General features: G+C 38.7%; 2 protein-coding genes across 3 annotated transcripts in view; both read left to right on the plus strand.

Moving 5' to 3' along the window:
- The window catches only part of b4galnt4b (beta-1,4-N-acetyl-galactosaminyl transferase 4b), an 82570-nt gene extending 78830 nt beyond the window's left edge, over positions 1 to 3740 (plus strand). The window contains exons 16-21 of one of the 2 annotated variants that reach the window (XM_052562261.1): positions 624 to 973; positions 1189 to 1342; positions 1500 to 1572; positions 1870 to 2023; positions 2739 to 2865; positions 3067 to 3740. In XM_052562261.1, the coding sequence (XP_052418221.1) occupies positions 624 to 973; positions 1189 to 1342; positions 1500 to 1572; positions 1870 to 2023; positions 2739 to 2865; positions 3067 to 3181 (973 nt within the window). In that variant the 3' untranslated portion in view covers positions 3182 to 3740. Of the gene's footprint in view, positions 1 to 623; positions 974 to 1188; positions 1343 to 1499; positions 1573 to 1819; positions 2024 to 2738; positions 2866 to 3066 lie in introns of those variants that run through there. The other variant, XM_052562262.1, reaches the window with a different exon arrangement.
- Positions 3741 to 4133: 393 nt separating this feature from the next.
- abtb2a (ankyrin repeat and BTB (POZ) domain containing 2a) lies at positions 4134 to 23817 on the plus strand. Its single transcript, XM_052560325.1, has 17 exons — positions 4134 to 5189; positions 14679 to 14828; positions 16962 to 17169; positions 17738 to 17890; positions 18146 to 18311; positions 18751 to 18840; positions 19118 to 19219; positions 19409 to 19505; positions 20327 to 20450; positions 20536 to 20777; positions 21107 to 21285; positions 21405 to 21510; positions 22355 to 22457; positions 22547 to 22637; positions 22725 to 22793; positions 22892 to 23005; positions 23109 to 23817. Exons 1-17 carry the CDS (start codon positions 4340 to 4342, stop codon positions 23307 to 23309), a joined length of 3045 nt encoding a protein of 1014 aa, XP_052416285.1. The 5' UTR covers positions 4134 to 4339; the 3' UTR covers positions 23310 to 23817.
- The last annotated feature ends 189 nt before the right edge of the window (positions 23818 to 24006 follow it).

The following is a 24006-nucleotide window of genomic DNA, read 5'->3' on the forward strand; positions in this document are numbered from 1 at the left end:
ATTTATAGAAAGAGCAAAACTGTTCAGTAAACCAGTTTAATAAAAAAAAAGCAATTTAATGTTTAGTTTTGACAACCTGCTTTATCGAAACCAAACATAACCATGACATCAAAATTATATAATATTATTATTAAATAATAAAGAAAGCATTTACATGCAGTATGCTTTAAGGCACAGTTGGAAAAACAGCCTTTAATATGAATAATTATATAGAAGACAGAAAATGAACAGTATTTTTTTTTTTACTTTACTAATAATATGGACCTTAGTGAAAAAAAAAAAATTATATATATACATGATTCAAAGATGAATAAATATGACCCTTCTAAATATATGTGTGGGTTTTTCCAAGTGTAGAGCTATCTTTTAATTCTAAGCTTGTACTGAGACAGTCTAAACTCCTGCTGGTAAGCGGTCTCTCAGTGGGTCGCTTCATGCAGTTTTATCATAACAAATGGGAAACCTTTATTACTACTGACACAACTAGATTAAACAGGATACGTGGTGTTACATAGTGTACTTACATTTATCATGTATATTCCTTACTGTCTCATTTAAATGCACTCTATTTACAGCAACTGTTCTCATTTTTTCTCACGGTTTCTTCTTCACCTCTCTGACAGGATCTACACTCTGGTCCGGATTGTAAATGTAGAGAAGAGGAGAGACTCAGCCAGGGGCAACCGTTATTTAATGGAGCTGTTGTTGATGGAGGGAGGGAAAAGAGTGGTGCGCCTATCTGACTACATCTATCTGCTGTTGCACCGCAGTCGATATGAGGAGGGAATTGAGAGCAGAGAGGGAACTTTAACCTCATCCCACCATACACCCTCCAAAAACCCACCGCCCAGTCGCTCCAGTCCCCAAACACACAGCACCACACCCTGGAGCACCAGCTGGGCCAAACCCCTGCTCTGCCAGCCAACCATGTTAGAATGGAGACATGACGTGATGGTACACTTCGTAGTACCAGGTATTTCAAACTAATATGAGCTCCTGTTTATGCATATTTATCAAAGCAATGCCAATAAGTGTACATAAATGTATAAGGACTGTAGAGAGCATGTCAATTTGAAAGCAAAGCCAGACACGGGCCATTTTAGGAGCACAATATAACTAGTTTCATTTATGAATAGCTTGGCAAACTGCAGACTCATAGCCACTCACCTGAGCTGTCTTCTGTGACAGTAAAGAACCAGGCTCGCTGGGTGCAGCAGTTTATCTCAGATATGGAGCTCCTGCACCACGAGACCAAGGATGAGAATTTCAGCGTGATCATTGTAGACTTCCAGAGTGATGACATGGATGTGGAGCAGGCACTGAAGGAGAGCATGGTGCCCAGGTGAGTACTGAGTTCCTGTGTCTCTCCACAGTCCCTGCATAGATTTTCTCAGGAGGATTCTTCATGCCAGTCCTGGTTTGGGCTCACATACCATTTGGAACTGAGAAAAACAATCTTTTTTTCTGTTTTTGTTTTTTGTTCTTGGCTCTTTGTGTAGGTACAAGTATCTGAGACGTGAAGGGAACTTCGAGAGATCGTCTGGTTTACAGATGGGTGTAGACACCATAGAGGTGAGAAGATTTTAAACAGGCCTTTTCTATTATAAATATGTACAATACCTGGGGTGATCTATGTTTGGGAACAATATTTGTAAGTTGAATTTTAATGGAAAATAATGCGCTTTTATAGATGATTAAAGAGCTCTCTTTCCCAGAATGGAAGCTTGTCTAAAATGTGTTTTTGGATTTTTTTTCGGCATTTGAAAATTAATTCAAAACAACTTTAATTTATAAGTAATATTTACACATTTTCTCCAAGAAAATTGGTTGCACAAAGCAACACTGGTGATGGTGTAACATCATTTCCAGGACAGTCACAGCATAGTGTTCCTGTGTGACCTGCATATCCACTTCCCTCACAATATCCTGGAGACTATTAGGAAGCACTGTGTGGAAGGCAGACTGGCCTTCGCACCCATCGTCATGAGACTGGACTGTGGGAGCTCACCTCTGGAGCCTGATGGTAAAACATATACACAGACATTTATAGAGACAGCTGCTAGGTACATATAAACACATAGCCTAAACACCAGTTGTGCATAATGTGTCTGATTCTATTTCTTACATATCCTGTTTGTTTTAAACAGAGTCATATTACTGTCTTTAGGTATAATGTCTTGCAGTTATAGTTCTTACTTTTTTCACTTTAATGGATTTTGGTGAATAATAATATAGTATGTTTATTACAAAAACATAAGTTCATAGTAATTCAAAAGGTTTGGACAGTAGTGTATGTAAAGATTAACTGTTATAGCAAATTTATTCACCAGTTGTATTTTACCATAAGCAGGATTGATATATGACATGAGAAAAGTGGATGAGTGGAAGGATTGTTTGAAAAAGGTTACATCAGATTGTAATTGGTTATTTATACAGGAAGAGGCAAATTTAATTTATTTTCTTATTTGCCGTTGTCAGACACATTTTAGTCTAAAACTAATTTGCATATTTATTTTGCTTGGTCAATATATTATATGCATCCTCTGGCATTTTGGAAGTGATTTCCCTCGGTTAGGGTATTCCACATGAATTTACATAAAATTGCTTCTATGTTATGCACATTGGCATAAAATTGCCATGAAACTAAATTGCTAAATTGGTTTAGAATGCATTTGTAAGAAACTGGAAGCTCTCCATTGTTTGTGTACATTTATCTGAGGTCTGATTTTCTCACACAGGATTTTGGGAAGTGAATGGCTTTGGCTTGTTTGGAATTTATAAGTCTGATTTTGATAAAATTGGTGGAATGAACACTGAGGAGTTTAAAGACCGCTGGGGAGGAGAAGACTGGGAGCTGCTGGACAGGTAATTAATTCCATTGCTAATGCCAGTTTGTTCTGGTAACACTGTATGATAATGTTCCATCACATAACATTAGCTAATGCATTAATAAACTGTGTGGCTTAACTAAGAGGATGTGAAATTTTATATCAAACCAGTCATGTCTTAGTTCTAGTGTTGGTGTAACTACTGTTTTGTCTCTTCCTCTGTCACATCTTCTCATAGGGTTCTGCAGAACGGACTAGAGGTAGAAAGACTGCGACTGAGGAACTTTTACCACTATTTCCACTCCAAACGGGGCATGTGGAACATTCCTATTAAAAGACCATCTCAAGGATAACAGAGGAGCACAGAGGACCCTGCTGTTGTTTTTGGCAGGCTTAGTGTGTGTGGTGGCCATTTCTCTGCCCCAGTCGATGCTCAGGGGAACATGGGCCTGCCACACTGTGTTTGATGTGAGCGCTGGAGTTTGATGAACAAGATTTTCTTAAGGGCATTGCCAAGTTGATTCAACTTAAAGGGTAAAATATGAATCTATGAAGAAACCAGGAGAACGTCGAGAGTGGATAATTGAAGGCACATGCACATGAGACATTTTAAAAATGCTTCTTTGCCAGTCTTAAGATTGAAAAGAAATGTAAAGAGAGAGGGTTGTCTAATATTCTGCAGTTTGTCTCTTTATTTCAAACCTAATGAGTAGTTTAAAATAGCAGAGGTTTATTCAAAATACTTACAGTAGAGGGTGCCAAATTATAAAGAGCGTTAGAGTTATACAGTAATACAGACAAGTTTTGAAGAAGGGATAATTTCTGTGAAATTGTTTGTAGAGGATTTAGGTATGTACTTTTCTCTGTTCAAATTTCTTATTTTGAAGAATAAATAAAGTTCATTACAATTAATCTTGTTCATGTTCAGATATTATTTCAGTATAATCCTTCTACTAACCACCACACGAGGGCATAAATGTGCATCAAACAGATGAAGAAATATTTCACCTCTATAGAATAAGTGTACAATTTTAATTTGTTTAATTTAGCTGCTATGTATTGCCTATTAACCCGAGACTAATCATGTTCATTCAAACAACAAACATTTATTTATTTATTAAAGTTTAGTGGTGTCGATAGTGATGTAAATAAGAGGTAGACTGTGTTTAGATAGAATTAAAAAAAACACCGAACTCCTATGTTCTGACTTTGCACTGAACTGCGCGAGCGTTGCGCGTGTCTGATTGGTTGAGAGAAAGCTGTACGCTGATTGGACGAAACTTTTAGCTGTCAAAAGTTTTTCTGAAAAGCATTTGGTCATACGGCACTGGATCGCCCATGTGTGCAGATCTTTAAAGAGCTGTGCTTTACGATGGACGTGCGTTAACTTAAGTCAAAGAGTTTGTCTTTGCGCCGCGTGTTTACTAACCAGGGAAGAGGTGCACTTGTTGTTAAGTCCTATATATTGAAAAACGTAGAATAAATCACTCCACTTACAAAAATAACAAGCCATGGCAGCCTTGAGCAATAGTACTATGAAGACTTTGGAGGATTTGACCCTGGACTCTGGATATGGAGCCGGTGACTCTTACAGATCCCTCAGCTTGTCCTCCTCCAAGTCCAACTCTCAGGCGCTCATCAGCTCTTCACAGCGAGGAAACTGGTGCAGCTACACGGATTCCATGAACAGCAGAAACAGCAGCTGGGACACAGTGAACACGGTGCTTCCTGAAGACCCAGAGGACATATTCTCCAAATGTCCGAGGTTACCAGAGTTAGAAGAGTTCCCTTGGACAGATGAGGAGATCGATGCTGTCCTGCGCAAAGTTGTTGGAGAGGGACTGTCTTTCACTCCAGAGAGCGTCAGGAGTCTGTCACTGCTTATGCGTAGAGCTTTGTTGCGGATCTCCAGAGAGGCGCAGCGGCTGAGTGTTGTGCACTGCAGGTGCACGCGGTTCGAGGTGCAGAGCGCGATGAGACTGGTTATGAGCTGGGCGCTGGCGGAAAGCTGCGTCTCGGCCGCGGTCCGAGCCATCTCGCTGTACAGCATGAGCGCTGGAGAGGTCCTGCGCAAGAGCAAGTCCTCCCGCTGCACACTGAGTTTGTCTGTCGGACGCTTTTTCCGCTGGATGGTGGACACTCGCATCTCAGTGCGCATTCACGAGTACGCGGCCATCTGTTTGACCGCCTGCATTGAAAATCTAGCCGAGGAAATCGGGCTCCGGGTGCTGGCGGCGCAGAGCGGGATCAACACCTCTCCAGTGACCCCTGAGGCGCTGGAGGCTGTCGTCAGCAATGACGCGGAGATATTTGGTCTAGTTCAAAACTATGAACATCTCATCTGCGGGAAGAACTCCAATGGTAAGACACTAATTAATATAATTTAAGACTAGTTAGCTCTTGAAACCATTCAAGTTTATATCTTTAAAACCCAGGAAGGAAAGTTGCATTTGGAGCACTTCGGTTCTTCTGGTAATTTCCTATGGTGGTCATTGATTTAGGGCCTGTGGTTAGTTTTATTTTACTTTATTTATATAGTCTTTAACAGGACATAGGACATACAGGACATAGTCATACCAAAAATATGGTAAAATATAAATATGAGTTCATCTGACTTGAGAAATATAGAATACCTTCAAAATAAAAGTTTGATACAACTGTTTGTTACAGTTGACCAAATAATACACTTTCACTGTTGCACTTTTAATTTCGTATTCTATTAACAACTGTTTTACTGTTCATGTTGATACCGTATAAGAAATTATAATTGCTAACACTAATTTACATTTACAAGTGGCCCTGCAAGGCTGCAAAAAAATAATTACATTTGTAATGTAACATGATCTCTGCATGTAAAATATATTCATTATTATTTTGTATACAGAGACAAATGTGTGATTTGGTTAGTCTTTGAAGGGCGCCCTGATCTTGGTTTTGGTGAAAATACTAATTATCGTTTCCACTTTCATCTTCTCTCAAAGAGGGATGTCAGCTCTGAGTAATTATGCATAAACAAATGTCAGAAACGCAAGTCTTCCCTCAAGCCTGATCATTATGAATGACAACTCAAGGCCCAGTGATGCGTTGCCTTTGGTGTATCCTACAATAAACAGGTTAGCCGAATTCAAGACAATTATATTTGCTATCTGTTGGCACAAGTAGACAGGTTTATTAAACCTGTGCATCCGTAATTTTATTGTAGACTGTCACAAGTAATACTGATTTAATTATAGCCAACATTTAATGACTCAGCCTTGATGTGTTATATTTGTTACCTGTCTGTATTTGTTTTCTTGATTTGACTGTTCTCTCTGTATCAGAACTTACTGATTAAATGGTAGGTTGCACATTATAAATAAGGTTTAGCTATGGCTGTACATCCCAATAGGCACACACATTTTAGAAGTGCACAAAAAGCCCATTGTTCTGCTCTAAGCCATCCACAAGCCATGCAAGTTGTGGAAAATAAGCAGAAACAAGTGAGAGAGGCCAGAGTGAGAAGAATAAAAAGCCATCACACATCAGTCTGGTGATCGTCTCTGTGACAGGGCAGCATGTACAAAGCTGGTCTGCTTGGCACTGTGCAGAAAGAATGTCTTTTGGGGACAAAAGAGTAAATGATGTTTTCCTTTTCATGCCTTTTAAGAAGAAAAGTAAGAGTTTATTGATGTCTCGTGGGATTGAAATAGAAACCATCAAGCTGCTGTAATGCCAACAGCAGCACACAAACTACACTACACTCTACACTTTTACTTTCCACCCTACACTCTTAAAAACACATTTATTTATTGGCATGTATGGTCTTATGAAGAACCTGCCACATCCAGGGAAACTTTCCATTGCACAAAAGGTTCTTTAGATTATTAAAATCTCCTTCACTCTAAGAAAATAATTAAGAATTGTTTGGTAAACCCCAAAATGGTTCTTCAATGGCACTGATGTGACACCCACTTTTATTTTTAAGAGTTTAGGCTTGGAAACGTATTAATCCGATTGGCATGTACACACTCAGCATGATTGATGTGACCGTGCACTCGTGCTCAGTCACCCGTGGCTGGTAAAGTTGTTGTGCACACTTATACTGAGACACAGCTGACCTGTGTGAGGCTTAGAAACTCAGCAGGCACATGCCATTCTATGAAGCACGCTTCACATCCAGCTCTCAAAGTAAAATATGTTGTATGAAATATTATTTGCATGCACGTGTTGGTGTGTCAATTTCAAATTTCATTCATCCAGAAAATTCTGACATTCGAGAAACAGAAGTAGTACTTTTCATTTAGAGAGAGTGAGAAGAGACTGAAGGCTGGCATTTAGGCTTTCATGTCAAACACTCGTCTCACATGCTGAGCAGAACCACATCTGGAACGGTTTAATGCTGCACAGCTTAAATGACAGAAAAAGGCCCTTTTCTATTGTGAAAGCTGCTGTGGTCTTGTTCTTTGGTCTCTATGCATTTGTCCACACAGACTGCCTTGAGCAAATGGCAAAAGAAGTGTGAATTATGATGAAATTATATTGTAGGTTGCCACTTTATACACAAAACACCACTTCTTGAAATGTATTTGTTTATTCAGTATATTATTAGGTTGGCATAGCAGAGTATTTGTTGGGTTTCTATGAACTTAAAACAGTGTTTATTGCAGGCCATTGGGAAAATCCCAGCTGAAAATATATACAACCCACCAGTGGCTGGCAGGGGGTAATTAAAAAAAACAAGCATCTCTTCAGAATGAGAGAGCGCAGCAGTGAGAACCTTGGAAAATGTTGCATAAATAGCTACAAAATGTATTTACATCTATTAGTTCTTGCTGCCACTCACAACTAGTTTTCTAAAAGAAGCGTTTATCAGTTTTTGATTGTATTTGATTATTTTATCCCTATACAGTAATTTTAGGCGGAGGTCAACTGCAGTCACAGACAAGCTTTCACAATAAACAAGCTAATAATGGCCATTATGACTCAGCCACGCAAGATGTCAAACGGAAACATGCTATTTTTCTGGAAGGAAAGCGATAGGGCCTTTGAATAAATAGTCTAATTTAATTGTGATCCCCACTTGGCTTTAATGACAGACAGGACATAAAAGAGCCGGTCAAATGAGGGGATGCAGGTGAGACACAGTTCACATCAGATTGGCTCTGTGCAGCGTGAGAGCAGTCCCACAGAATGGGGTGTTGAGTTCTGGTCTGTGTGTGGAGCCTTGTAATCATCATTGGTTAATTATCCTCATAAAACTTTCCGCCCACACAGCCCAGTTTCTTTGAGCTTGACTACAAACCGCAGAAATTAGAGCATTTCCCAGCCATGGTCATTTAAAACTCAAGTGCGTTTAAAAGGCTGAACCTTTTTCTTAAGTAAGATTATTCGCTCTACTTTACTAAGATTTCCCCGGAAGTCCAAAACATCCTCTGGGAATATTTAGAAACATTTGCTGTGCTGGATGTACTGAAGCTGCTACGGAAAAGATAGTATTTCACACAAGGCCTGTGCTCGGTGTTTGCACATGTAGCCTTTGAGTGCTATTATAAACATTGTCTTGAGGGTCTCACTCGGCCCCTCGAGCACCTAGAGTGGACAAATGCTTTCTATAACAAGAGGAGAAGGTGCCTTCCTAGAGCATGCAACGACAGCTGCTCTGTGTGCGAGTTGACCTTTCTCAGCATGCTTGCCTGGTTCCATTAGCATCTGTTCAAAAGAGGTGTTAGTCTAAATTCAAGGTGGCCATTGAAGATGCACTGAATAGACTTCAGATTAATCAAAATTCAGGCAATTTTCCATTGCTGATTTCTGTTTGAATTTTAAGGGACAGACCCCAAAATTTACTCATGTTGTTCCAAACCAGTAAACGACTTGCTTTCTTCTGAGAAACCCAAAAAGAAGATATTCTGAAGAGCTTTGGTTACATCTTTATCCTAACATAAGGGTGAAGAAATGATGACAGAATATTCAATTTCAGGTGAACTATCCCATTAGCTCTGATCAGATTCGTGCAATGGGAAGAGAGAGGAAACACTTGCGGTTTGATTTACATCAGACAAGATCTAAATGTATGTAGGAATGTAGCATTTCATGACACAACATAAAACATTTTATGGGGCTGCTTCATTGTTTTGTTACTACAAGCATCGAAGCACTTAAAGCTCACATTAAGAGCATTCACAACTGAAAGAAAGAGTTCCCTTTAGCACCTCATTAATCCAAATATATGTGCAAGACTAAAGGTTTTACACATTGCTAATGTTCAAAGAACAGTCTTCCTTGGAGCCTTTCATAAAGCACAGAACAAGCACTTGAATGAATAAGTGTACGCTGGGGAACACCTTAGCTCCTGACACCCCATAAAAATCACTGTTAATCAGTCATGTTAAGAATACACCTCTTTGTTCCACCATTAACAGTTAAAGTAGGTGTCAAACTCGATTTTAGCTTCTCCAAGGCGATTGTTAGCTTGGGTGAATATAATGTTGTTAACTGAGGATCTTGTGTGAATTGAATGTGATGTAATCAACACCTTGATGAAAAGTTATTTCGGAAGGTTAATAGAGGATACTATAATTAAGCATCCACATTGTGTTCCTTGAGTGGTGTGTGCCGATTCTTTACCACAGAGCGCAACTTAATCAAGTGTGTGACATCACAGCAATTACACCGAGTGATTTATTTAGCAGAATCTGTTTGCCTTGAGTCTTGACACCCATCATGTTTTATGGATTAGCTCTGCATGATTAATGTTATAATGTCGTCTCTCCTCAACATATCCCATACTTACCAAACCCTCCGACTTTGATTAATATTGCAGCCTGACAAGCTAAATTACATTAAAATCCTACTCGGCGATAACCCTGTTAGTCTGCGAAGCCCAGTGAATAGTCTGTAAGCAATTAAGCTATCATCAGAAAGAGACTCTGTCCTCCATTTAACCCCCAGATCAGGAAATCCACTTTATAGCCATGACATGTTTTGAAGAACTGCTACAAAAACACTTTGCAATTGAAATGACTGCGTCGGTGGAAACTGGCTCCGGGGTTTATGGGTGAGAGAAGCGGGCAGATGGAGATCCCGTGTAGCTCTGAGTTTCTGTAGTTCAGATTTTTCCATCTTTCCCAAGAGGGAGGCTTCAGAGTGAATTCTTGGCTTTAGATTGTAGCCGCTCTGATACAGACCAGGCTGTCAATCTGTTTTAGTTATGGCTTGAGGTAGGAAGTGGTGTCAACAGGCTAAAGTGAGAGGTTGTGATGAGTGACCTGTCTGTCAGTCACAGAGATCATCAGTAAACGGGTGATACTTCAGTTAGTGGAGCTTTTCCTCTATGATATCTATTAAGAAATAACACTAAATAGTTGGGAATTCGAACTGGGAGGACACTTAATATTCACGAACATTGTTGATTTGACTGCACTGACACTGCTGAACAAAAACACCGTTGTCTTCTGTAGAGCTGTTTGTTTCATAATTAAAGAATTGTCAAATATTAAAACTGTAATTGATCCAAATTAAATCAACATTGAACTGATTTGAGATGAATAACAGCAGTTGTTGTCCTCTAGAGCTGATTAAAGCGGAATTAAGCTTTTTTCATAATTGATGAACTTTACACAGTTATTGAACTGGACAGAATCAACACTGAACTGGCTTGAAAGAAACAATATTTTTTATCGTTTTTTTTTACAGCACAATTTGAATTGGTCTCATATTTAAAAAAGTTTGCATCATTGATTCTGTTATTTCCCTATTTATTACTGTGAAGCAGCTTTGAAACAATCTGTATTGTATAAAGTGCTAAAGAACATTGCACTTATTTTATCAAGTCATTTGGTATTTATTTGTGCAATTTTTCAAACGTATTATAATTGTAACTGCAGCTAGTTCTTATGAAGTACATATTCTGTATGACCATATTCTACATCCCTAATCGTACCCAATAACTAAATTCAAGAACTACCTTACTAACTATTAACAAGCAGCAAATTAGGAGTTTATTGATGCAAAAGTCATAGTCAAGGGTTTGTTAATAGTCTAAATTGGACCTTAAAATAGAGTGTGATCAAAATGGTTTAATTTTTCCACATTTCAATAGTCAAAGGTGCCCCTAATTGAAGAATCATCCTCATATTATTTGAAGCTGAGCTGAATAAGTGATGTTTTGGCAGCAGCATGCCTGTGAAACACTGTTTTCGCTCTTGCATTTAAGTTTGTGAACACCTGGAGTAGCAGCACAATGCCAAGATCTGTGTGAAGTTTAACTTTATCATTATGAAGACTGTTAAACTCCAGGAGCCTCTCATTCGCAAAGTTTCTATTGCGCTCAGGTTACTATTGCCACAGTAAGAGAGCCGTCTGCTTTATGAGCCACCCACTGTTTCGATTATATTCCTGAGTTCATTCTCTTTTTACTGGATATATCATAAACTTTAAATGAAATATTACAATAGAAGTTACATGATGCTGGAAATCTATTGGATTTATTCACCTCAAACTCTTTTATTAGGTGAAGACAAAAGAAAGTAGGCCAAGCTTGTTAAGAACCTTTCACTGTTGACTTGATTTGTAAAGGCAAAGCTCTTCCACTGAGTTGGGGGTTGCGTCTCAAATCAGTAGCCGAACGGGATGCAGGAAGTTGTTATTATCATCACTCTGCGGTCGGTCCTCTGGAGAGGGGAAGTCTTGGAAGAAATGGTCCGTGTGCACAGTCACACACAACTAACAGGGCACCTCCCCTTTACCAATTAGAGATAGCAGTCAGCGTTCCACGTCCTCAATCAACAATCACTTCCAGTACAGCACCTATAACACAAGGGCCGTTTGACTCTGGCTCTTCAGCACACTTGTGCCATTGTGCCCTGTGTAGAATGGTGGTGTTGTGGGAGCGTGTGACAGAGTGACTGGAGCACTGTGTTCACACCGCATTACCTGAGCCAAATCAGGCAAGCGAAATGGGTTGATCACTCATATTTAAGCTAATTACATTTGGGCGTGCAATTGAAAGGTTTCTTTCAGCAGTTTCTTAAGGGATCTGTTCTCTGTTGGAGAACACTTTTGAATGAAAGAACTGAACACAACAAATGGATAATAAATCTTAATGTGAAATGGTATTAAAGTCAAAGTTAGGTCATTTTAACACAGTGAACATTGGATTTACTTTTCATTTCATTTCATTTACACGCCTATTGTTAGGTTTAGATTGCTTTTTCTAACATCTTAAAAAGATTTCAACTGTTTAATGTAATCTTAACAAATCTCAAAATGAATATCCATAAATGATAACGGATTATGCCTTAATCACTAGCATTTAAAACAATTGATTTCAATTTATTTTCAGTTTTCATTTATTGGATACTGTGCATAGCATGACAATAATTAATATTTACAAATAAAAGTAAAATAATTGGAACATTATTAAAATAATGCTTAAATTATCACATTACTTAAAGCCTTTGCGTAAAATGGATTATAAAATTTGTTTTATTATAGTAAGTTATAGTAATGAAAAGTAGTTTTATTCATGAATTATGCCTTGTAATGCACTTTATAATCCATTGCACAATATAATGAATAAATGTAAATCAAAGTTAATACATTATAACACTTATCAATTCATTGTTACACTATGGATTTTAGATTTGGTTATAATTATTTTACAACAAGATATAATATATTACAATGCACATTATGAATAATTATAATGCATTATACCCTTTAATAATCCCTTATTATGCATTATAACTTAAAGGCTTTAAGATAAGTTTTACCAAAATTGTTCATAATTGAATTTGTTCACTTATATTGAGTAAAGTCCAAAATTGTCTCAAAAGTTCAAAATAGTTGTGTTACACAAACCTGAGAATTTTTATAATAGAGATCCAAAGAAAGTTCTTAACAGTCTGGCACCTTTAAAATAAGCACTTTTCAGTAAAAAAAAATAAAAATAAATAAATATTAGATGTCGCCGATAAGAGTTCTGAAAGCATATACTACTGTATATCATTTTCCAGACATCTTTCTGGTATTATGGTGGTTTTCTACAGTGCACACATGAACACTTTAGAAGAGGTCCATTATATAGATGCAATTTACCCTACCAGGTACACTTGGATTCCCTTCAGCAAATATTGCTTCTATATGCTCATCTCATTTCAAGAGTATTTTCTGCCACATCTCCCAGAGCTTCTCTCTTTTATTGGCAGAGTAACTCCTGGGCAGGCCTATGACACTCATATGGATTTCCCAGTCTCCCATCAGTGGTGTGCATGAGCTCGATTTCTCTCCACATAATGGCAGTGCACACACATTCCCCTCTTCCTCAGTCCACAACGATGGTAGCAGATGAGAGCGTATGTGCGTGTATGTGTGTCTGTGGGAGCGTGCGGCTGCTTATGACGCATGTCATAGCCTCACGGCTGCCAGTATAGACACGGCCAGCTGTGGGAAAGGGAACGGGTGTGCCCTGGATAGAGGGGTTTGGGTCTGTGGGTCCACAGCCTGACCAGCTGCATCACACACCCTGTGGCTCACCCGGACCCATACACAAACCCATCTGGCTGCAGAGCCCAGACCGGCGAACCTGCTTTAGATTTGGGGTCTCTATAAAGACATATTTCTGTATTTTCAGCTGCACTGTATTAGATAATAATATGATCTGTAGCTCATGTGAAATGACCTCAACTAGACCAGACTGCCTCAGTTCAGGGCACATTCATATGTGGTTATAAACATGTTATATTTGACTCAGTACTACATATGTGCAAAACTTCTTTTTTTACACATATTTTAACTTCAGTTTCTGTTTGTAAAAAAACTATATGATCGAAAACTGTTCAGAAAACTGCTTTTGTTAGCTGTGATGACCACTCTTTTGTGTTTAGTAGTCAGTCGTAGCACACTGAGAATCTGCTGCTGTAGCAAAAACAATAGATTGGCAGCGGTCGAGCGAGGCCATGGGTCACTCGACTTCACAATGAGTTTGTTCACCCAAATAGCTCTACGAGAAATATAGTTCAATAACAATGATGTTATAAAAATGGCCCCAGTAAATCAGGTGGTCAACATCTGGAGAGATATTTTGAGTCATACATCAGGCACAGATGAATGTGTGTACTGTACCTTATGAATGGTTTATCGTTTAGCTTGATGAAGAAAACAAATCCACACACAAATCCCTCATTTGATCCCCACTGAAAGAGAGATCCAGGGGTAAAGCATGGATTTCAAATCAAATAAAGCAAAAAAAATCTGCCAAACATATGATCTGCTCATCATTTTTACTGACTATCATTTTGCACTTTCTTTATGAAAGCTTGGCAAGGTATCAATTCTGCATTCAAGATCAAACAGATAACATTTCATAACTCTGTGGGGATCGGTAAATTCCTTATGAATTATTCCTATGCTGTGGACAGAAGAAAAGGATCACCCTTCTGTTGACACGATCTGTATGAGTATGTGCCAGCCATAACTGAAAAAATCAATAAATAATAAAATCATGGTTATTGTACCTTTTATAATGAATAATTAATCTACAAAAAAAAAATCATCTCCAGGAGCTGAATTGACACTTAGAGACATTTAGAAAAGCAATAAGACGAAGCATAAATAATAGAGCAAGGAAGACGAGACTAAAGTCAGGAGGAAGAGCTATGTTCCCAGCAGAGGAAATGATAACTTACCACATTTCCTCCTCTTATCTCTGTCAGAGACGCCCCCCCCCCCCCATAATTATTAGAGATGCAAAACACTGACGCAAGAGTTCACATTTAGAGACATGATAATAAAAGGATCAAATTCAAAGAGATTGAATGGTGCTTTGAGTTGTAATGATTTAAATGGCTGAAAATGTGTTTTTATGTCTAGGTGAGCTGTCCCTGCCTGCACATTTCAGCCCGTACGCTGAGGGTCCGGAGTCAGCGGTGGAGAGCAGAGAGAATGCCTACGCACAGCTGGAGCTCAGGACGCTGGAGCAGGCCCTGCTGGCCACCTGTGTGGGCAGCCTCTCTGAACTCAGTAAGTTACAAGCTTTTCAATTCCTATTCATCTCTTTTGGAACGACTTTTGACAATGTATTGCATTTTATTAGTTTAAACAAATAAATAAATGCTTGTTGCCACCTGGATTGAAAATCATAAGAGATTAGCAGTTCTGGCTCTGGCAACTCAAGGGTTCCACTGAAAGCTCTTTTAGAACTGTAAAAGACAAATCATTTTGTATCTATAATAATAAAAGTGTTTATGTTTATGTCACTAAATAGAACTGGTTCATAAGATCCATTAATTTAATGTAAACAGCTAAACTTTTTGCCTGTATATTATGTTTTCATATAAGAGTCAGTAGTTCTGGAATCAGACTACACTGGCCGTGCTATATTTTTGTTGATTCACTAAAAAGAACTGTTTCATAAGAGTCATTGATTCATGTATTAACACTGTTTTTTCACAATCTAGCCTTATGACGCAACTATGTGCAATAACTTAAAACCTTCTTGATTTTTTTCTTAATAAATAAATAAGAGGATAACTCATCCCCAAAACATAAAATGTTCTATCATCAATAATATATAAGACTTGCACTCGTCTTTGAAACACAAATAAAAGTATTCTTAATGAAACCCAACAGATTTTTGTCTCTCGATTGCAAGTCCACAGAACCAAAATGTTGATGCTTCAGAAAGCTCATTGTTAATGTAATCCATCCAAATTGAGCAGTTCAAGCCTAAACCTGGATCAAACTTTTTGATTCATACTTGTACAATATCTTTTTGTACATTTTAATGCATGATTGCACAGATTTTTAAAGTAATTAAAAAGTAAGTAAGTAATTGAGAACTTGAGTTTTAATTTCTGGGTGAACTAAGCAAGGTGAAATAGCTTTTCTCAGTCTAGTAAAAGACAGCAGTTCTCGTTAAGAATTAGGTCACCCATAATGCATTTTTCTTATTCTTGCTAAAACGTTTAATGTTATAAACACCATTCATTTCAGTCGGTTACCGTCTAGTGAAATGCTATTTTTGCATGAGTGTTTGTACATGGTAAGACAGAGAGAGACATCTGTACATTTTAAGTGCCGTTCATCTAACAACTTGACATTGCCGGCTGGCCTTAGGGGTGTGTGAGTGCCTGAGCTGTGGGCAGTTTGTTTACGCAGCAGACCACAGTTCAGGATGAGGCGGGGGGCCGCTGCTCGCCTTCACCACACTCTCCCTTAGGGGACCAGCAACACTCCTGCAGTTGTTTTGCTGGTACAAGAGCACCTTCTGTTTGGGTCAGAGGAGTAAAAAGCACCTTCTTTATGCTTTATTACTGCAGATGCTCAATCGTAAAGCAGCCCTTGTTTAACAATTAAGGAGCACAAGTGTTCATTAAGGACCATGTAGACCCTATGTGATTGACTGCTTCGATTGTTTCCCACATCTTTCTTTCTTTCATTCACATATTAGCTGTTACTTTTAAGATTATCCACCAATAACTAAGTACAAAAGCAGTGAATTTCCATTCAAGGATGACATGATGTATCTCTGCTGTCGCTGTGTTCTCTCAGTCTCATTTCTTTCCTCTGTGATGCTTTTCACATATGGAGGACAGTGTCCACTGTCTTTACTGTAGAGTTCTCTGGTTTTTAGGAGGAAGTCTTTGGCCCGTCCTCATCATACCTTCTCTTCCTTTGGGGAACAGCTTGCGTCTGGTTTTCTGCATCGAGAGGCAAAAACAGCAGATTTAAAGCCCCTCGGAGTAATTTAGAATAAAGCGCTTAGACATTTGAGTTTATCCGAATCATCTTCCATTTCCACATTTGGACATAAAACAGATGGGTCTGAAGATATATTTTGCTGTGTTGAGATATGCTATGTGTTGTGTGTTGTCAGCACTTTAAAAGAAACTGACACAATTGTGCTTGGCTGCACAGCTACTGTCTTTAGTTTATGGGTTGAACTGGAAACACAGATGGCTTTTCTCTATCAGCTGCACACTGATTTTAGCCTTCGTCTGCTTTCAGAACTAAAGCCATTTATTGCAGGTTATTTGAATTCCATTATTTTTCTGCAGGCTATTTTTACTTATATGTGTCTTGAAAGAAAGTATCTGACATTATGAGATATTATATATCATTTGAGCTTTGAATGTGTGTGTATGTGTCCTCCAGGTGACTTGGTCTCACGTGCAATGCACCATATGCAGCGTTTGGTTTCAGCAAGTCCCAGTCTTAGTCCTGGACGTCCTTTCTGCCTGCAGCCCGTCTCCTGGTCTCCAGATGCTCTTCACACACTCTATTACTACCTACGCAGTCCACAGATGGAGTCACTGGAGAACCCCAACCTTGAGCCACCCAGGATAGCCCTTAGCAAAGAAAGGTGAGATCAATGGGCCAAAACCAACCCCCGCCCCATAGATACATGCTTTGAATTTTACTTTAGGTCTGTTCTAGTAAGATCCGGCGACTTTACTCTCTGTGGAAACCTTGCTCTGCATGCACGTCAGATAATGAATACTAATGTTTTTAGCAGGTGGACAGTTATGGTTGTGAGCGGGCTTCACAATCGCTGTGCTCCTGGCACAGATACTTGAGAAGAAGAAAACCGTAGAGGATTTGTTCTGTAATCTCACACTGATTTAAATTCCAGCGACACGGCGTGTCTGTTGAAGACGGCAGATGCTGTTACACAAATTGTGATTAAGAATGAAGTGCCAGGCTTGTTTGTGGTAATGAAAGGCAGGATTGAAAGAGGCTGTGGCGAGCCAAATTCAGCAGCCTTTGTAATTATACTGTCCTCATTTCTCTCTGATCCAGTTTTATGCCATTTTTGATCTGCCCTGACCTTTGAACTTTTTTAGATTTAAGTGTGTTTGTGTGTGTGCATTTTGGCGAGAAGAAAGTGCTAGATGTTGGTAAATAACTGAGTAATACTATGTCTCTCTCAGGCCTTTTCCTTTGCTTCCTCCTCTGATGGAGTGGATGCGAGTCGCTATGGTCCATGCGGAGCATCGCCGGAGCCTGTTAGTGGACAGTGATGATGTGAGACAGACTGCCCGACAACTACTTCCTGGACTGGACTGTGAACCTCGACAGCTCAAGTAAGATGTTCCTGGAGCTCAGTACTGACAAATGGTACTTTGAATGTGCTTTGTATAAAAGCGTCCACTAAATGTGTACTGTACTGTAAAAAAAAGAAGAAAATATACACATACAGCAGCAACATGTCCAAAATTTCTGCTTCTAACTTTTTACTTTGGTTCTCCATCAGTCAGAATATTTTGGCAAGTTATTGCTATTCACTATTTTTTAATGTAATGAGCTCTAAATTGACTCTCTCCTCTTCTATTTCTCAGGCCAGAGTGCTGCTTCACCTCTTTTAAACGTCTAGATTCCAAGGCTGCTGCAGACAAGTTTAATCTGGATCTTGGCTTCCGGATGCTCAACTGTGGCCGCACTGATCTGATTGGCCAGGCTATCCAGCTTCTGGGCCCAGATGGGGTGAACACAATGGATGACCAGGTGAACCTATTTCACTTCTGAATTATGACACAATAAAAATGGATGACTTAAATGTGTAGTCATCCAAAAAAAAAAGAATTATGTCCTCATTTATCATGCTGATGTTTTTCCAAACCTATATGATTTACACAAAAGAAGATATTTTGAAGAATGTCGGTAACCAGCTGACAATAGCCATTTTCTTTTTTTCATACAATCAATTGTTAGGTAACCAACATTCTTCAGAATATCTTCTTTTGTGTTCAGTGAAAGGAAGAAATTCATACAGGTTTGGAACAAAATGGGGGGTGTAAAGTATGAGTAAAGTATTTTTATTTTGGGTGAACTGTCCCTTTAATAGATTTATGCAGTTATGCAGTAATGTATATTTAACATCTACACCAAGTGTTTTTTGATGACGTATGTTAAACCCTCTTTCTCTCTCCCTGTGGGTGTGTAGGGCATGACTCCTCTGATGTACGCCTGCTCAGCAGGGGACGAGGCTCTAGTGCACATGCTCATTGATGCTGGTGCAAACTTGGATGTAGCGGTAATGACAAACTACTCCTTCAGCCACATTATATGTCTTTTTTACCTATTTATCTACACCAAGGTGTCCAGTCCTGCAGAAATGTCAATTAATCCTGAATACCTTGATTAGCTATAAGTCCAAGTGTGTTTAATTAGGATTAGAACTACACTCTGCAGGATATTGGCTTTGTTGAATGAATGGTTTATTTTAATTGTAAAACTCTAGGAACTCACACATATGTAGAAGCATTTTGGTGGCTTATAAAGAAATAAGAAATGTTTCGTTTTCTTTTCAGGTGCCCAACTGTTCACCTAAACATCCCTCTGTCCGCCCTGAGAGCCGCAGCTGGGTGGCCCTTACGTTTGCTGTGCTGCATGGACACATATCTGTAGTGCAGGTGAAAATGCACACTAGTTGCAGTACATGTACAGTACTATTACTTCATGTAGTGGTTCAAGAATAGTGTATTTACTGTCATACATTCATTTTTAATATGGCAAATTAAGGCATGTTCTACTGTATATTGACATTGCAAACTGCCATTGGAGGACTATCATGTTAAATGAACTTTGTTTGGCCTTTCCAGCTCCTGTTAGATGTGGGAGCAGATGTGGAAGGCACAGCCCTGAGAAACGGCCACCAAAGCTCAGCAGAAACACCCCTCCAGCTGGCATCAGCCGCAGGTGGGGAAAAACAGTGCAAACTCATCCTTAACATGCTCTCTTTTTAAGAGTTATGTTTGAATGTATTCTTAACACGGAAAACTATAGCAGAGGCTATTTTCACCCACGCACAAATAGTGGCAGATTCTATTAAAATATATCAAATAGTATAGCCTACACTAGCCTAATATTCAAAGTTTTGAGATCAGTTGGTGAAAGAAATCAATATTAGGAAGTCAATAAGAATCCATTCAGTTGATCAAAAGTGACTGTAAAGAGAAGTAATATAATGTTATATTTCCATTTCAAATAAATGCTGTTCTTTTGGTTTTTCAGGATAACGAATATCTTGAAAAAAATTATCATGGTTTCCACAACAATATTAAGCTGTTTCCACACTGATAATAAATCTTTCATGATTTCACAATATTATTGCTTTCACTTTATAGTGGTTAAGTAAATGCTGCATATTTTTTTAATCAACCCTTGGATCGTGGTGTATAAAGTATTAAAAGAATAGTTCAAAATGTAAAAAAAAAATAAAAAGTCATAATTTATGTTGAACACAAAAGAAGATATTTTAAAGAACTAAACAGTTGTTGGTCCCCATTGACTTCCATAGTAGGAAAATGAATATAATGGAAGCCAATGGAGACTATAAACTGTTTGATTACCAGCATTCTTCAGATTATCTTCTTTTATGTTCAACATAAGAAAGAAACTCATACAGGTCTGGAACGACATGAGGGTGAGTAAATAATGACAAAATTGGCATTTTCGACGAGCTATTCCTTTAACATGTTTTGTTAGAAACATAGTTTTACTGGTGTGTGTGTGTTCAGGTAACTACGAGATGGTGAGTCTGCTGTTGTCCCGTGGTGCTGACCCAATGCTGCGGGTGCATCTGACCTCCTCACTCTATGAGGGCATGAACTGCTTCAGTCACGCTGCAGCGCATGGACACAGGTACTGAGCCCTCGGAGACACAAACACATGCACCGATCAAGACTGAATAAGGCTATTATGTATTGAATATGGTCTGTTCCCCCAGGAATGTGTTGAGGAAGCTCTTGAGTCAGCCCCAGTGGCTGCAGGAAGACGTGCTTTCTCTGGAGGAGATCCTGGCAGAGGGAGTAGAGGAGCAGAAGAAACAGGAAATGAAGGATGGAGTAAATGCAAAGTCTGTCTGCACTCCACGGCTGTGTAAAGCCCGCATCAGAGCCCTGCAGGAAGCCAGCCTTCACAGCGCTGAGCACGGATATCTGGACGTCACCATGGAGCTCAGGGCACTGGGTACACAACTGACTCATGTACAGTAAATGAAGGAAAATGGACAACAAATTGAATTAGATGTGCATAAACAGCGAGATATTTTTGGCATGTGCATAGCAAAGTGTATTAGAGCCGATGATTACAGACTCAGTCAAGGGATAAAACCACTGATTAGATTAACCTGCAATTGCTAGGCACTAAACAGTGGTTCTCAACTAAGATAACAAATACTACCAACTTTTTTTTGCCATTACAGCACAAGCACCGTTAGTTTTAGTAGAAATAGATTAGTAGTGTAATCTGTTGTTCAGTGTTTAAAGTGTTTTAAGAAGCTTCTTGTTCTCTCTCAGGAGTGCCTTGGAAGCTGCACGTGTGGCTGGAGTCGGTGCGCAGTGCCCAGCTCCAGTCCAGGAGTGAACTCACACTTTCTCTCCTTAAAGACTTCACCACTATTGGGGAGGAAAAATACTGTGAGGAGCTGCTCTCAGAGGGTCTTCCACTCCTCTTCTCCATTTTTAAAACCAGCAAGGTGAATGCTTGAAGAATTGTCAGCCAAGTGAAATACTGTATTTGAAAGGCCCACTCGGAGCGAGCGGTGAGGACCCGGGAGAGAGGGGTTACATCTGTGTGTTCTTTTCTTTAATACAGAGTAAGGATATCCGTAAGCAGCTGGCAGTCATCTTCAGCCACTGTGTCTGCTCTACAGCCGCCCCGTGTATTCTGGCAGTAAAGGACACACCTACAGCTCAGCTGGGTAACACACCATACTTTACCTGTGTACACTGTTGTTCAAAAGTTTGGGGTTGGAAGGATTTTTTTTTAAAGAACATGAACAATATCAGTAAAAAAATAAAAATAAAAATTTAACAAATTTCAAAATCTTTTTTTTTTTTACCTACTTTTTAGTTTTTATATACAGGCACAGATGGACTGAGTGAGTTGATCAATATATATATATATATATATATATATATATATATATATATATATATATATATATATATATATATATATGAGAGAGAGAGAGAGTTTGAGAGAGAATAGCATATACAGTATCAACTCAACTCAACTCAAGAATCTTTTTTTATATATATATATTCAAATGTAAATTTTATTTTACAAACTTAATGAATTTTGGTCACAAACAGATGTACTTTCAATTTCACCAAGCTGATTACTCACTTAAAACTCCCGCAAATAATGTTTTCATACCATGTTTAGTCTTAATTTGACGTAAACAAAGTGATTACATTAAAGTGTCAGAGTTGTTCAATTACTTTTTCAAATTCGTCTTACCATTAACACCATTATGACTAATTTGCGAACACAGAAAGTGCATGAACACAAGAGGCAGGAATTATTGTATGAACCAATCACAGCCAAACATAATCAGTAATATCTAACCATGTCCTTGGAGAAAACACCCCTGACACATATATAGTATTTATAGTATAGTACACTTTTGGAAAAATTCAGCCCATCCTTGCTAAATAAGAGTAGTCCATGCTGTCATACAATAAGTGCTAGTAACTTCTCTCTATATGCAATTCATGATCAAAAGACTATGATTGTTAATATGTATCATGTTGCCCTCACAGATGCTCATTTTCTGAATAACACAGAGATGTCTGATGTGATATTTGTGGTGGAGGGAAGGCCGTTTTATGCCCACAGAGTTCTGCTCATGTCTGCTTCACAGAGGTGGGTCTCTTACTGATCTGAATGTAATGCCATATAATCAGTTATGTGATTGGTTATGTTTTATATATGCTCCTCTTGTTTCATATCAGGTTCAGAGACCTGCTGAGCCTCTACGGGAGTAATGGCACATCAAACCACATGGCTATTGAAATCACTGACATAAAATACAGCACGTTCCAGGTAACCAACAAACCTCAGCCTGAACATACACAAGACAAACATATATGATGTAATCCCGTTAAAATAGCTCGTACATGTTTATTTCAGATGATGATGGCACATCTTTACTGTGGAGGAGCAGAATGCTTAGACGTGTCTGTGTCTGATTTGCTGGAGGTAAGAAAGACATGGATAGCCTATATAGTACAGTACTGTTAAATATATTCCATAAAGCAGTCAACTTTAGCTTACATGCACTGTCATGTCCCGTATAGCTTCTTCCCGTGGCCCACTCATTCCAGCTTCAAGTTTTGAAGAGACACTGTGAAATCCTCTGCTCAGAGAGAATAAACCTCAACAATGCTGTGAGCATCTACCAGATTTCCAAAGTATGTGCATACAGCTTACACTAACATATTATCCATCCATCCAGTATCAAGCTTCAGTCCTCTGATCTCTCATCCATGTGTTTTGTTGTGTGTTATGGAGCAGGTGTGTGAGGCGGTGGAGCTGGCGGTGTTCTGTGAAGGCTTCTTCCTGCAGAACATGGTTGATCTTCTTGACTGTGAGCAGTTTGAGGAGCTGCTGCTGGGTTCTGACCGCAGCACCGCGCTGGATCCAGATGCTCTGGATGGTCTTCTGGCTACACTGGCCTCACGTCTGCACTCACTGTGTGGGCCGCGTCGAGCTTGAGCAAAACCATTGTTGGAAACACCAACAAAGCTCTGATGTGCAGGCAGGCGTGTGACTCAGTATTTTTATGTTTGTTAACCTTCATAATTCCTATTTTGAGTCAATGACAGTGATTTCATGGGGTGTGTGAGCTATTTATTACTTTTCAAGACTTAAATCGTATCATAATGTAAACTTTTGTCACAAATAATGAACTTATATGATGATTTATTAAGTGTTTGATCATACCCAGTTTAGATATGCTTTACAATGTCTATTTTACAAGCTACTTGGAAGTACCCATGTGCTTCAGAGAGGAAGCGCTGTAAACTGCAGTGTAGCGCCCTCCAGTGGTCCACATTGTCCAACGCCTGCATTCAAATACTTCCCAAAGATGTACATAGTAGTATTGTATTGTTTTCTCACCTCACTTTAAACTGTACATATATTTCCATTAAGGCAAAGGTACGCAGATATGTTGGGATCAATAAAAATAAATTATTTGATATAACATTTTTCATTCAACAAATGAATGGCACGTGTAATTTTTAAATGACTAATAAACATGAAAAAATCTTTTTTATTATTTTGTTATCCAAGACATTTGTATAAGATGGCAAAATAATTTGCATCATACAGTATGTGCATTCATTTTTAAAGATCTAGGATGATGCTTAAAATTGTTTACATTTTTAATTTTTTTTTTTTACAAACTTTA

This window comes from Carassius gibelio, chromosome B7 (genome assembly GCF_023724105.1).
Source record: "Carassius gibelio isolate Cgi1373 ecotype wild population from Czech Republic chromosome B7, carGib1.2-hapl.c, whole genome shotgun sequence".
Classification (NCBI taxonomy): Eukaryota; Metazoa; Chordata; class Actinopteri; order Cypriniformes; family Cyprinidae; genus Carassius; species Carassius gibelio.

Excerpts from the sequence above, each read along its gene's own strand:
- abtb2a (XM_052560325.1), top strand. The coding sequence starts at position 4,340 with ATGGCAGCCTTGAGCAATAGTACTATGAAGACTTTGGAGGATTTGACC. Across the intron at positions 19,506-20,326 it reads CCAGCTGGCATCAGCCGCAG|GTAACTACGAGATGGTGAGT; the intron begins GTGGGGAAAAAC and ends GTGTGTGTTCAG. Across the intron at positions 22,638-22,724 it reads TAAAATACAGCACGTTCCAG|ATGATGATGGCACATCTTTA; the intron begins GTAACCAACAAA and ends TGTTTATTTCAG.